Raw genomic sequence first — 14,751 nt, 5'->3', positions numbered from 1 at the left:
CTTTCGAAAGCAAAGTTACAAGAGGGACAAGAAACCATCCAGTCTCAAATTTCCTCAAGTATGCCGGCATATACCCCTTTTGAACATTCTTGCACATCCTTCATGACACTTTGCAATTTGAAGCAACGTGAAGATGATCGAGACCTAGATCAGTAGCAAGGGCAAGAGCTTCTCTACACGCAACTAACTCCAACGCAAGTCGTCGGGTCTGATAGACCATGAATAGCACCGAAGAAAAGAGATAGCTGGTTTTGAGATTGTGCAGACGTGCTCCTCACCCTGCGCCGCCTCCCCCGCGGGCGGCTCGGTTGGCGCCGCCGTCTCCCATCTCTAGCCTCCTCCCTCGCTCTTCCTCCACGCCGCCGCTGGCCGGAGCCGCCAGGGCAAAGCCCCTGCGGTGGCTGGCGGCGGGGGCTTCTTCCTCCTCCGCTCGGATGTGGGCGACGCGGGGTGGCCTGCCCGTTGGAGGCGTCAGGTGCACGTGGGGCCTGGCGGCGCTGCGGCGGCGGCTACGGTCGGCGACATGCCGCGGCACGACGGCGTCCTGGCGGCTGCGGCCCGCAACGCGGCGGCTACGTGCCCGTGACCGTGTCCTGGATCAGATCTGGGCGTCGGTGGGTTGCGGACGGCTCGGGAGGTCTTGCGTCGGTCTTCTCCAGCTCTGGTTGGTTCTCTGGGGGCGGATGGTGGCGGCGGAGCAGCGGCTTCGGGTGGTTGCGTGCCCGGCCGGGTCTCACGGCTGGAATCTGGCGGGCGGTGCGGGTTGGGGCAGTGGCCCGGCGTGGTTGCTGCTCCGGCCTTGGGCGGCCGCGGTGTTGTAGGGTCCATGCGGCGGCCGTCCGGCAGCGCGGCAGCTACACGGTGGTTCGGCGGCGCTGCCCGCGGCGACGGCCGGTTCTCCTCCGGTGTCGGCTCGTCTGCGGTCGGACCGTGTCGACCTTCGCTTCATCTCCTTGTCGTTTGGGCTCTACTTTTATCGAAGGGCTGGTGTCGGTGTCAAAATCGGCGGATCTCGGGTACGGGGTCCCGAACTGTGCGTCTTAGGATCGAGGGTAACAGGAGGCAGGGACACGATATTTACCCAGATTCGGGCCCTCTTGATGAATATAAGGGTTACAAGAGTTGATCTACCACGAGATCGTAATGGACAAACCCTAGATGTCTAGCCTGTATGATTATGATTGCCTCTACGGACTAAACCCTCTGGTTTATATAGACACTGGAGGGAGCTAGGGTCATACAAAGTCGGTTTACAGAGAAAGAAAACTATATGACTAGCCGTCAAGCTTGCTATCCACGCCAAGGAGAGCCCCATCCGGACAAGAGGAAAGGCCTTCTATCTTGTACCTTCATGGCCCATTAGTCTGGCCCACGCCACATAGCTCGACCATCCGAGGACCCCTTAATCCAAGACTCCCTCAGTAGCCCCCGAACTTGCCTTCAATGACGATGTAGTATCCGGTTTTTTGTCTTCGGCTTTGCAAGACAGGTTCTTCATTATACTTGGATCGATGAGAGTTCGGCTGCCCATTAAATACCGTGTCTTCAGCGCCGTCGCCTCGGCTTCCACGGGTCAAATGAATGTGAACAGTTTTGGTGTTTTTACAAATAACCCCTCGACCAGGCGGGAAAGGTGCCTATATAGAGAGATTGGATCTGAGCAACCATTCCCCACCACGCAGAAATCCTTAGAATCAGCCCAAGGAAATTGCCCAAACATGGCCAGCGCTCCAAGCTCCTCCTCGTGACCCGACGGCCCTAAAAAAGGCGACTGGGAGAGTTGTTCGGTATCCCATGCTCATCTTAGAAAGCTTCAGATGCAGGGGTACCTTCCTCCCACGGATCTAGTCTCCGTTCGGGCTGGATTAACTTCCATCGACGACAAAGCTTTAGCGGAGAATTTCCCCAACCCTTCTAAAGAGGAGCGGGTGTGCTTTGTTTCCTTCCTCTTGAGAGGCGTAGGATTCCCTATTCATCCTTTCCTCAGAGGTCTTCTGGAGTATTATGGCCTTCAACTGCACAATCTGACGCCGGGCTCCATCCTGCATATCGCGGGTTTCGTTGCTCTTTGCGAGCTGTTCTTGGGCTGTGAGGCCCATTTCGAGTTGTGGCGTAAGTTTTTCTGCCTCGTCCCTCGCTCCTCAAACCAGTGTTTATCTGACTCCTTTAAGGATCGCACTAGTCTGGGTTTAGTGCCGCTCATTATCAGGCCATTAGCCCGTTCGACTTGACCGTGTGTTTGAGGGTGATAGACGGAGGCATAATCGAGCTTGCTGCCCAGATTAGCACACCAAGTTTTTACTTCGTCGGCTGTGAAGTTAGAGCCGTTATCGGTGATGATGCTATGTGGGACACCATAACGGTGTACGACACTGGATGTGAAATCTATCACTGGTCTGGCTTCGGCCATTTTAACTGGTTTGGCCTCTATCCCCTTAGTGAATTTATCTACCATGACCAGCAAGTATTTTTTCTTATGGCTTCCCCCTTTAAGGGGTCCGACCATGTCAAGCCCCCAGACCGCAAAAGGCCAAGTAATGGGGATTGTTTGTAGGGTGGTAGGCAGCATATGGCTTTGATTGGAGAAAAGCAGGCATCCTACACAACGTTGGTCGAGGTCTTGTGCGTCTGCTCGGGCCGTAGGCCAGAGAAAACCGGTACGGAAGGCCTTACTTACAAGGGCCCGGGCTGCGACGTGATGGCCGCCAAAACCAGCATGGATTTCAGCCAAGAGCTGCCGCCCCTCTTCTTCAGAGATACATCTTTGAAGGACTCCGGTAGTACTTTTCTTATAGAGCTCTCTTTCATGAACCTTGTAGGCTTTCGAGCGTCGAACGATGCATCGAGCCTCATTCTGGTCCTCAGGGAGCTCTTGCCAAGGTAGGCCAGGAAGGGTTCGGTCCATGGGGCGATTACTGCCATAATTACATGGGCCGATGGTGTTATTTCGGTGGCCGAGCCCCCGATGAGATCGGAATTGTGTTTGGAGTCTGGGGGTATGATCGGCTCCGGACTGGTGTTGCTGCTCTCGTCCTGCCATACCACGGATGGCTTTAAGAGCCTCTCTACAAAGGTATTGGGTGGGACGGGGTCGCGCTTAGCGCCCATGCGAGCAAGGATGTCCGCTGCTTGATTACTTTCTCGGGCCACATGATGAAACTCGAGCCCTCAAACCAAGCTGAAATTTTAAGTACGGCGTTGCGGTAAGCCGACATCTTCGGATCTTTGGCATCAAATTCTCCGTTTATTTGGGATATTGCGAGGTTTGAGTCCCCGTGCACCTCGAGGCGTTGTATGCCCATGGAGACGGCCATTCGAAGACCATACAATAGGGCCTCATATTCGGCTGCGTTATTAGAGTCTGTATACAGTATTTGGAGCACATAACGGACTGTGTCTCCTATGGGGGATGTCAAGACGACACCAGCCCCAAGTCCGGCTAGCATTTTAGAGCCATCAAAGTGCATCACCCAGTTGGAATATGTGTCGTACTCTTTAGGGAGTTCGGCCTCTATCCATTCGGCGACGAAGTCAGCCAACACCTGAGATTTAATGGCTCGGCGTGGCTTATACATTATTTCAAATGGTAGGAGCTCAATAGCCCATTTGGCAATCCGGCCGGTGGCGTCCCGGTTGTTTATGATATCATTAAGTGGTACTTCGAAAGCCACTGTGATCGAACACTCTTGAAAGTAGTGCCACAGTTTCCAGGATGCCATGAAGACCGCATACGCTATTTTTTGATAGTGTGGGTATCGGGATTTGCATGGTGTGAGGACGGTCGATACATAGTATACTGGTTTTTGAAGTGGGAATTTATGTCCCTCTTCCTCTCGTTCGACGACGAGCACCGCTCTCACCACCTGGTGCGTTGCAGATATGTATAGTAACATGGGTCCGCCGACATTTGGCGCGACCAGGATTGGGTTGCTTGCTAACAAAGCTTTTATTTCTTCCAGTACGGCCGTTGCAGTATCCGTCCACGCAAAGTGGTCGGTGCGTCGGAGCAGGCAATACAATGGCAGTGCCTTTTCTCCTAATCTGGAGATAAAGCGGCTCAAAGCTGCCACGCACCCGGCTAGTTTTTGGACCTGCTTGAGATCTGTTGGTGTAGCCAACTATGACAGGGCTCGGATTTTAGCTGGGTTTGCTTCGATTCCCCTACTGGAAAAAATGAACCCAAGCAATTTTCCGGCGGGAACGCCGAAAACGCACTTTTCCGGATTGAGTCGTATGTCGTATCTTCGGAGGTTGTCGAATGTAAGGTGCAAGTCGTCCACCAATGACTCGACATGCTTAGCTTTGATGACGACATCATCTACATATGCCTCAACTGTCTTGCCGATTTGCTTTTCCAGGCACGTTTGAATCATGCATTGGTATGTGGTGCCGGCGTTTTTGAGCCCGAAGGGCATGGTGTTAAAGCAGAATGGCCCATATGGGGTGATGAATGCTGTTGCGGCTTGGTCGGATTCCTTCATTTTGATTTGATGGTATCCGGAGTATGCATCGAGGAAACACAGTGAGTCGTGTCCTGCGGTTGCATCAATAATCTGGTCGGCTTTGTTAAGGTCTTTGAAGTCGACACACAAGCACCTAATTTATCCTTCTTCGGCACCATGACCAGGTTTGCTAGCCAGTCCGGATGTTTGATCTCTCTGATAAACCCGGCTTCGAGTAACTTGGCTAGCTCCTCACCCATAGCCTGTCATTTGGGTTCAGAAAATCGCCGCAACATTTGCTTGACTGGTTTGTATCCCTTCAGTATATTGAGACTATGTTCGTCCAGCGCGCGTAGGATTCCTGGCATATCTAAGGGGTGCCAGGCGAAGATGTCCCAATTCTTGCGCAATAACGCGCGTAATGCGGTGTCGACCGTCGGATCCAGTTGTGCCCCAATGGAAGCTGTCTTCTTGGGGTCCGTCTGGTGAACTTGAAATTTGACTATTTCGTCTACTGGCTTGAAAGAAGTGGATTTAGGCCTTTTATCAAGAACTACGTCGCCTCTATCCACTGTGGAACGCAGAGCGCTGAGCTCCTCGGCCGCCAGGGCTTCGGACAGTGCCTCGAGGGCCAGTGATGCGGTTTTGTTTTCGGCATGGAGTGCTATGTCCGGATCACTGGCGATAGTGATAACACAGTTGGGCCCGTGCATTTTGAGCTTCTTGTACCCGTAATGAGGTATGGCTTGAAAGCGTGTGAATGCGTCTCGCCCTAACAGGGCATGGTATCCGCTGTTGAAAGGGGCCACCTGGAAGATTATCTCTTTGGACCTATAGTTCTCTGGCGTGCCGAATACCACGTCGAGTTTAATTTTCCCCGAGCATCTTGCTTCCCGACTGGGGATAATTCCTTGAAAGGTTGTATTACTTTGCTCAATGCGACTCCTGTCCATTTGCATTTTATTGAGTGTGTCTTCGTAGATGAGGTTCAATCCGCTGCCGCCATCCATGAGCACTTTAGTGAGGCGAAAGCCGTCTACAATTGGGTTTAGAACCAAAGCGGCTGGTGCTCGGACTAATCGGGCCCTTGGCTCGTCATTGGCGTTGAAGGTTATTGCCATATCGTTCCAAGGATTTATTGCGGTTACGTGATTGACTTCGGTGAGGTCGCGGAGCGCCCTTTTACGCCAGTTGTTTGAAGAAAAAGTCTCGAAGACCGTGAACACATTGAGGTCGTTGTCCTCGGGGGAATGCCTTGCCGGGGTAGTGTTGGTGAGAATAGCCTCCTCGCTTTTAGCCACCTGCCAGAGTATCCAACATGCCCGAAGGCTATGAGTTGGTTTAGAATTTGGCGTTGCGTGTATCTGACAGGGCTTGTCGAGCCATTCATCAAGGACAGTTATGTGTCCCGGTAAGGGCTTAATTTTTCTTTCCGTGAAGTGATGATTAGGTGCCCCGTAAGGGTGCATCCTTTTTGTCCGGCTGGTCGGTGGCTTAAAGGCCGGTGGTTCCCACCGAGCTGTCTGGGCTTTCCAAGCGCTTTCCATTGCGCAATACTTCTGTACTATGTGTGCCAAATCTGCAAAGTGCAGTATGTGGCGCCGATTGAGGGCATTGAGGATCGCTTCGTCCGTACAGTTGCGGCAAAAGACTGATACCGCATCATGGTCGCGGCAATCTTTGATCTTGTTTTTAACAAGTAGGAATCTAGCCCAAAAGTGATGGACTGTTTCCTGAGGTTGCTGTCGTATATACATTAAATCGCATATGTCCGGGGGACCGGAATTGCTTGGAGAGTATTGATTGTGGTGGGTGGGTGGGCTTAAATCTGAACCCTGACCCACTGTGAAATCCGGATTTTGAAAAATTTCTGAAGTCATTGGTCCAGGATCCGGAGTGTCCTGGGGGTTTTTAGACTCAGGACCTGATTCTATGTTCGGAGGACAGATGATCTCTTCTCGAAGATAAGTATCTGGCTCGTAGGGCTCAGAGATCCAAACATAGATTGTTTTCAGCATAGGAGGAGCGGTATCCTCAACTTGTTCTTCCACGGACAGTCACCAGGTGGGTGACAGGTGGAGACCTGATTTCCCTCTGATCGGGTTTAAGCCTAATCAGATCATAATCTGTTGTGACCCCCAGGGCGCGATGCGATCTAGCAGTTCGTTTAAAGACGAGACATCGGCCGGATCCATCTTATCGACACTTTCAGGGTTGATGCGGAGATGATTTTCGGCAATCCGAGGGGCCGCCTCGGGCTTAATGGTTGGGCAGGCGCCTATGGTGAAATTGCCGATCTGGAGGATCTGCCCAGGAGCTATGGCCCTTCCGGAGGTGATTTTGTCGTTGATGACGAGGCGAGCCATCGATCCTGCTATCGACAGCACGGAGGAACTCTCAATGAAAGCACCAATGTCAGTGTCAAAACCGGTGGATCTCGGGTAGGGGTCCCGAACTGTGCGTCTTAGGATCGAGGGTAACAGGAGGCAGGGACACGATGTTTACCCAGGTTCGGGCCCTCTTAATGGAGGTAATACCCTACTTCCTGCTTGATTGACTTTGATGAATATAAGGGTTACAAGAGCTGATCTACCACGAGATCGTAATGGCCAAACCCTAGATGTCTAGCCTGTATGATTATGATTGCCTCTACGGACAAAACCCTCCGGTTTATATAGACACCGGAGGGAGCTAGGGTCATACAAAGTCGGTTTACAGAGAAAGGAAAATATACGACTAGCCGTCAAGCTTGCTATCCACGCCAAGGAGAGCCCCATCTGGACATGAGGAAAGGCCTTCTATCTTGTAGCTTCATGGCCCATTAGGCCGGCCCACGCCACATAGCTCGACCATCCGAGGATCCCTTAATCCATGACTCCCTCAGCTGGTCCTCTCCCAGTTGCGGTCCATCATTCGTCTCGCGCCCAGTGCGGCGGGACCGACCTCATCTCACGCACGGTGTCATCGGACCGAGCTCGTCTCGCGCACAGTGCAGCAGGACCGACCTCGTCTCACACATGGTGCAGCAGGACCGAGCTTGTCCCGCGCCCGGTGCGGCATGACGTGTCGATGGAGGCCTGATTTGGCCGACCTATTGGGTCTCGGCGCTGGGGATGTCCAGGGGTGGGAAAGTCGGGATCTTTCCACTCGTCTCTTTGGTTGGGGTAGCGGCGGATCTCGGGTGAGATGGTGTCTAGGTCTCGGATGCTGGGGCGGCGGCCCTGGGGGTGTTGGTTGCGCGGTGCTTTTAGGCCGAGCCTGTGGCTTGGTGCTGCTTGGTGGCCATGGTCGTGTGGGCGGCCTGGTAGCCGGGGTGTGGAGATCGGTGGCGGTGAGTGTTGTTCGGGGTGAAAACCTGTTCTATCTTCGAATGGACCGGCGGCGGCGAAACTCGTTCCCTTCTTGAAGGCGTCGTCACGGCTCTCACTGCCCTTCGTGCGGCTCCAGGGGAAACTCTGATCCTCGGATCGGGCGGTGGCGCGCTCTGGTGTCGTATCCTTTCTGAAGGCGCCGTCTTGGAGCCTACGGTTCGTCGTATGCGGCTTCGTCTCTTCAAGATAGTGCTAGGGATGGTGTTGCTGCGCTCAACGCCTATGTATCTTGCCATGGGTGTGTGCATGTGTTATGATGGCGTGCATTTGTACCAGGTGATGTTGATATGTGCTTTATATATAAAGCGGGGTGAAAGCCTTTTTCGATAAAAGAGATAGCTCCCATCAATATTTTGTTGTAATGTTCCTTTCTTGTGATGGCCGCATTGCAATTTTTGGATAAAAAATTCAACGGGCCCACCACATTAATTCTTGTTGGAGATAAACGCAGCATTAGTCACACAACACACCAGTGATGAATACTATTTTATTTACGGATCCTTCAAAATGTCGTACAAATGGTCGCTTAGTAGGACCGGGAGCCGAGGTGTGTTGCCGACTATGATGTTTCTTTGCTCATGGCTATATTTTAGAGGTGCTTTTTATTTTTTGGTAGTAGTAGGCGCCGGCCCGCCTAAATTTCGGCGGTTGCGCGCTAGACCTTGGATTGGCCCCCCGCTTCGCGACTATTCCTTGTTCTCCTCCGCACGTATTTTGCCGCATGCAATCCCCCCTCTCCCTCGCGCCCCTGCAACACCTGTTACCGCCCTCACCTCTTTGCCTCGTCCATGCGATGCATGTCATCCAGCCTCGCCACTGATACTCGTCGTTGTCAACCGTAACAAAAGCCATTGACTGTATCAACTTTTTTGTCCGCCTTCTGTGTTGCATCCGTGGTGGCCGCCCCACGGCGCCGACCATAAACCCGTTCCTCGTCGGTGCCGCTGACCCACGGTTGCAACATTAATGAAGACGACAGCATCGTTCGTGGTAGCAGCTGCCGGGTGTGGTTCCAGCATCTGGCAAAGGTTTTCCCAGCATTCTGCGGTGCAATTGCGCTCGCCACCTTGCAAGGATGCAGCTCGCCCGCGTGCCTGCACAAACAATGGCGGGGGAGGGCACCGGGAGGTTGTAGCTCGCCGCTTGCAGGATGCAACTCGTCACCTTGCAAGTTGCAGCTAAAACAGTAAACAATGGTGGGGCAGGGCACTGGGAGGAAGAGAAGATGGGTTGGGGCAAAACGAGATCTGCGGGGGGTGAGAGGGAGGAGAAGGACGGCCGGGTTCAGCCGCGCGCAGATTAGCGTGGGTGAAGAAGAAAAGAAAAAGGTCAATGAGCGTGAGTGGCTGGATAAGGTTGGCCATAGTGGGGGTATCATAGCCGGTATCATGCACTCAGGAATAGTAAACATGATGATGTGGCAGAGAATTAAAGAAGAGAGACAGGGTTAGAGTACCATAGGTAGATACCGCAATACAATAAATAATATACTACTTTGTGTCATGCATGGCCATAAATAAGGTCATCTATAATACTAATTTATGATACTATGCACTATGAAGATAGTATCATACACTAGTATCATATGCATGATATTAGTATATGATACTCCTTACTATGAGTAGACTAAGGGAAGAGTAAGGCGTCGTGGGTGGGGGTGGCTCCTCGCACCCCACTTGTCGCAGCTTGAATCGCTGGGTGCGTAAGCGAGTGGACGCGACCGGCCATCGATGCAAAATGTTTTCCTTTTGCTGGCCGAATTAGCACTACCACGACCCTATGAAAGAAATACAACGGTCAGGACCTCCAAAGCTTGTTCAACACATAGAGCAAAACAGGAAAGATTCAACCTAAGTACAGATGACACAACATTAATAGCAAAAGTTGTTAATTTAAAGGTATAAAACAAAAGGTACAATAAGTGGAAGGACTGATCTCTCCGAAACATCAAAGCAAAAGATATAATGATCCGATGCACACCCCTAACATGGAAATTGTAAATCGAACACATATGAAATCTTATTGTAGTAAAAACTCCATACAACGAGAGAGCAAGCTCCTAAAACATTTGTTCATAAACAATGCCATGACGTTTTTTTTATTTGCTCTCATTGTACCCTTCATTGTGGGTGCATGAAACTTTTTCATTGTAGAAGGATTCAGGTCAAGTTGTTGCATAGATCCAGCAGGCAGCAAAGCTGGGGGTATCTCCATTGTTCATTTGCACTGCACCAACATAGTGAAAGAGTATGCATGCTTTAATTAACTAGAATGAAAGATATATACTCCAGGTGAAGACGAAAGAGGGGAAGAGATGAGAACTAACCTTGTTTGATGAAATCTGCATTGTCGATCAGGGGCCTTTAATGAATGATAGGACGGGCTTATTGGGATGGCCACTTGTTCCTTCTTCCCATTTAGTTCTTATTCCACTCGCGAGCTGATGATGGAGCGTGATTTTCTCCAGCTTGTTCATGTGGTTGATTTGGATGTTGGCAGTTGCAGGACTAACATCCAGAGCTTGACAGAGGATTTGAAGTGACACAAGAAGTGGCAGCTCCTCATCTGGGATTGTTATGTCTAGCCTTCGCGAGGACACAATGGATATCCGCTCAATGCTCCTGAGGTGGTCAGCTTTAGGCGGCATGTCGAAGTGCACAAGGTTATCTTCAACAAGCCTGAGATATTTCAGCCCCTTCACCATGATCAACCCATTTTGAATAACCTCCCAGCTCAGACCAGTGGAACAGAGGCACAACTCCTCAATAACACTAAGTCCTGCAACAAACGGAGGGAATTGGCTTAGTTTGCCGTGTAGCTGGAGCGAGGCAAGTATGCCGGCCGTCACTGGGTCTATTTCATTCATGAATCCTCTCAAGCATGCTTCGAAGTCGACCGATAAGGACCGACCGCAATGAGGCTCATCGGTCCCACGACGAATGAACTTCCTAATGGCGCTTGAAAGAATATCCAGGTTTGCTTGACTTGCGTCGGATTTGCACCATATCTTCACTATCCTCAAACACTTCATCAGACTCATCAGAGCTTGAAATCCATATCTCGTACCGGTCACAAATCCTTCCAGCGTCTCCAGTGTACTCTTGTTTGTCAGGAAGTCCCTTAGACCCGAGTGAGACTTCAATGGGTTGCTCTCCATTATGTTAAGCTGGAACTTGCCAAGGAGATGCTTTAGTTTGGGCAGCAGGAGGACTTCTTTGTGCACCGTCACTGTTTCGCTAGCAGTTCCACTCAGGTCAAGTGTCTCTAACTGATTCAGTTCCATGATTGACCTTGGAAGCTCGTTAATGTTGCCCAAATTGATGCTCAGATATTTCATCAGAAACTGCGGGTGCTTGATTATGATATCCTTGAGACGTTGCTCACTCAAGGGAGCACATTTTTTCAGATCCAACACCCGCAGCACTTTATACCTGAAAAAATCAAGAGCAGCTTCATACCTGTCGGGATTCGCCTCATCAGCAGGGAATACCGCCAGGGTCCGTAGACGAGGTAAATCATCAAGCAAATTCAGCTCCGGAATGCCGTTTGCGGGAGGATGCACAGATAGCCTGCGGGCCTCGGCCAGCTCTGTTATGCGGGCCGCGCCGTCACACACCAGGACGAAATTCTGGGACTTGGACTTCTCAGAGATGCACGCGTGCATCTGGCTGGTAGATTGACATGTCTCCACCTCGCCATTGTTGCTTGTGTGGATGGATCTGATGATACTTTTGTCGATGAAGAAGCGCAGATTCTCAGCAGCGACATTGGCTCCATCCACTAGTCCTTCAGCCACCCATCTCCTCATTAGGGGCTTAGTACTGACATCTTGATTAGGAGGGAACAAGCACAAATATAGCAAGCAGTTGAAATTCTTATCAACCCAAAAACGGTGGTTCGAGTCATCAAGAAGATCCCGAAGCTCTTGGGGGACAGCAGCAGCCCATTGTGAAGCTCTTTCGACACCCCAGTGTGAAGTCCCTAGCAAGCGTCTGTGGTCTTCAACAAGTCTATCAGTCCCAATGGGGACCATCTTTTTTTCTATCTCCAAATATGTGTGTATCCGTTCTCTCATCTCAAGTGATTTGGTCTTGAGTCGATCAATATCATAAGTCAAAGTATTGGTCTTGCCGGTGTGGAACAAATCTACGCAGTCTTCGATTTCACATGCCAAGCGACTCAGTTGTACAATGCATTGAGTCTGTAAGGGCGACAGCCCCAGCTCCTTGGGCATCGACTTTATGAGACTATTGATAAACCGGACTTCATCTTTGATGAATTGGGCTTTCTCCTTCACCGTCGCCTCACAATGTCGGTTGCCTATCAGGGTGGTGAGCTTGGACGCAGCGGTGGTAGCAGCAGCGGTAGCTACGGCACCGACTAACGCTGCGGCAATCTCCATCTCGCTTTCCCCTAGATCTGCATGCATGTCAAGGCGAGGTCAGTGTTGCTTCAATGGAAAGGAGAAGCAGAAGGAGGGGGTGAGGAGGCGCATACCGCTGATCGAGTAGTGGATGGCTCAGAACATCACTACTGCTGTGGAGGGAGCTTCAGCCGTGTTTCCTCTCGCCTTCAGCGCGGAGGCTGGGCATGGTCAACGCGGAGTGTGCGCGCCAAAAGACTCCGGCGGCAGCGGATCTATACTGGCAGTGGTGATGTGGAGCTTCAGGTGTGATTATCCGCCATCCTCTCGGCTGCAGGGTAGAGGCAACACGCTCAAGACAGAGTGTGCGCGGCAGCCTCAGACGGGCAGTGGTGATCAGGTCCTCCGCTGGGACTCCAGGATCAAGAGAAGATCAGCGGGTACAGGCAGCGCTATGCCCATCCAATTCCACGGTTCCACTTCCACTTCCACTTCCACATCACCTCCCCATAGGTGTGAAGAGCAAATTTCCAGACCTGTAGGGCCATAGGCCGCCGGATCTAGTGTCATGGTTGTTTCCAGCCGTTGGATCACCTCTTGATCCTGCCCAGGTCTTCTATATTGCAAAACAGAAAAATACGTACAACCCCCAGGGTAATGCCAAAAATCTGAAGACGGAATTTTAAGCATGGTGAATTGAACATTTTTTATGACAAAGTTAGTTAGTGGCCAGGATGACAAATTTAGTTTACGAGCACGGCAATTTTCTGAAAAAATAATGAATTGAGATGGATTTGCCATGCTTGCTAAGTAAACTTCCATCCTCGGCAAATACAAATTGCCATAAAAAATGTTTGATTTGCCATGGTCAAAAATCTGATGTCAAATTTGTAGTGGAGTCCAAATTTTTATTTTCATGTATATTCCAAAAGTCTATTTTTTGCTGGAAAAAGTATCCTTGTAGCTAAAAACAAGTATTTAGGTGGCGCAACAACGTTCACAAAGTTTGAGAATGAATACTCGTGTACTTTTAAAGCTCATGTGATTTTCTTTCGCCCTGTTGTCAATCCTTTGTCGGTGTTGGTTTCATTTGGTGTGCCGATTTGAGCGACTGGCCGGCAGTCATGTTGGGGGACCAGATGATATAATCTCAAAGTTTCAACATCACATCATTGGTCGGGAAATAAGGGGGTCAGACTTGGTGGGACATTAGCTTACGATCGGATTCGAGGAGGGTGGGTGGGCCGGCCATCAGCAACTACAGTGGTGTGGCGGAGAGCGTGCGAAGGTTGAAGTCGTAACTAATTGATGGTTTCATGGCCCCTGGGTATACCCTTTAGCACCAGGGTGGATCAACCCGATGACTTGGAGTCCACGAGCTATATGGGGTGGTATTTCTGGTTCCGTTTCCGGGGAGGTGAGTGCTTGAAGGTATATCTTTAGATCTTGCAATTGATTATTCTAGTTTCTTGCTTTTCACTAATTTTGTTTATAAAATAAAAATAAAAATGAAATTGAAGTTGCATCAAAATTCTTTATCTTTATGGAGTCTTTCTTGAAAATATGAATTCCGATAATTGCTATGAAGTGTTAAAATAAGAATTTAACACAATGTTTTGTGTGAACGTTAAGCATGATTGCAATGATATTAGTATAAATTCTTTGAATATACATGATCCTAATGATATGCAAAGCCATAAGCTTGGGGATGGTATGTTTGATGAATATGTATTTTTTAGTCCCCTCTAATTTTGATGCGGAGATTTATTATGATGATAACATGCCTCCTATTTATGATGATTACAATAATAAAAGTGGTTTTGAAAGAGCGTCAACTTCATGTAATAGTGATCCCACTATTTTGGAGGGTGTAGAATCTCATTGTAATAATTATGAAAATTGATTTGAATAGGTCATGACTTTATTTAATGATGATTCCACTATTTTGGAAGAGGTTTCAACTGATTATGACAACAAAGTGGCTAGCTATGATGATTATGGTGATGACATGTATGCTATAAAAAGTAATGATAACAATGAAACTTGTCATCATGATTTTAATGTTCAACTGGGTTATGTCAGTCAAGTACCACATGATAATCATTTTGTTGAGTTTGCTCCCACTATTATGAATGAGAATAAATTTGCTTATGTGGAGAGTAATAAAATTTCTATGCTTGTGGATCATGAAAAGAATGCTTTATGTGATAGTTATATTGTTGAATTTTCTCATGATGCTACTTGAAATTATTATGAGAGAGGAATATATGCTTATATATATTTCAACAACATCAAGTTTCCTCTCTTTATGTTGAAAGTTTTGAAGTCATGCTTGTTTTACCATCCTATGCTAGTTGATTCTTGCTCCAATAGATTGTTTGAGTACAAAATCCCTATGCATAGGAAGTGGGTTAAGCATAAATGTGCTTGCCATATTATTCATGATGCTCTCTTATATGTTTCAATTCCTATTCTTACGTAAGTATCATTAAAATCATCATGCCTAGCTAAAAGGCTTAAAAAACGCTTGTTGGAAGGCAACCCAATATTTATATTTTCTATTTTTGTGTGTTTA

At 49.3% G+C, this 14,751-nt stretch overlaps 1 protein-coding gene across 1 annotated transcript; it reads right to left on the bottom strand.

Moving 5' to 3' along the window:
* Positions 1 to 9,870: 9,870 nt before the first annotated feature.
* LOC120973924 (disease resistance protein RGA4-like) lies at positions 9,871 to 12,219 on the bottom strand. The gene is made up of 2 exons (XM_045233505.1): positions 10,140 to 12,219; positions 9,871 to 10,039 (listed from the first exon to the last, which is right to left on the bottom strand). The coding sequence occupies exon 1, from the start codon at positions 12,213 to 12,215 to the stop codon at positions 10,167 to 10,169; it is 2,049 nt and encodes a 682-aa protein (XP_045089440.1). The 5' UTR covers positions 12,216 to 12,219; the 3' UTR covers positions 9,871 to 10,039; positions 10,140 to 10,166.
* Positions 12,220 to 14,751: the final 2,532 nt, after the last annotated feature.

This window comes from Aegilops tauschii, chromosome 2 (genome assembly GCF_002575655.3).
Source record: "Aegilops tauschii subsp. strangulata cultivar AL8/78 chromosome 2, Aet v6.0, whole genome shotgun sequence".
Lineage (NCBI taxonomy): Eukaryota > Viridiplantae > Streptophyta > Magnoliopsida > Poales > Poaceae > Aegilops > Aegilops tauschii.
This window is presented reverse-complemented; position numbering and strand designations above follow the sequence as displayed.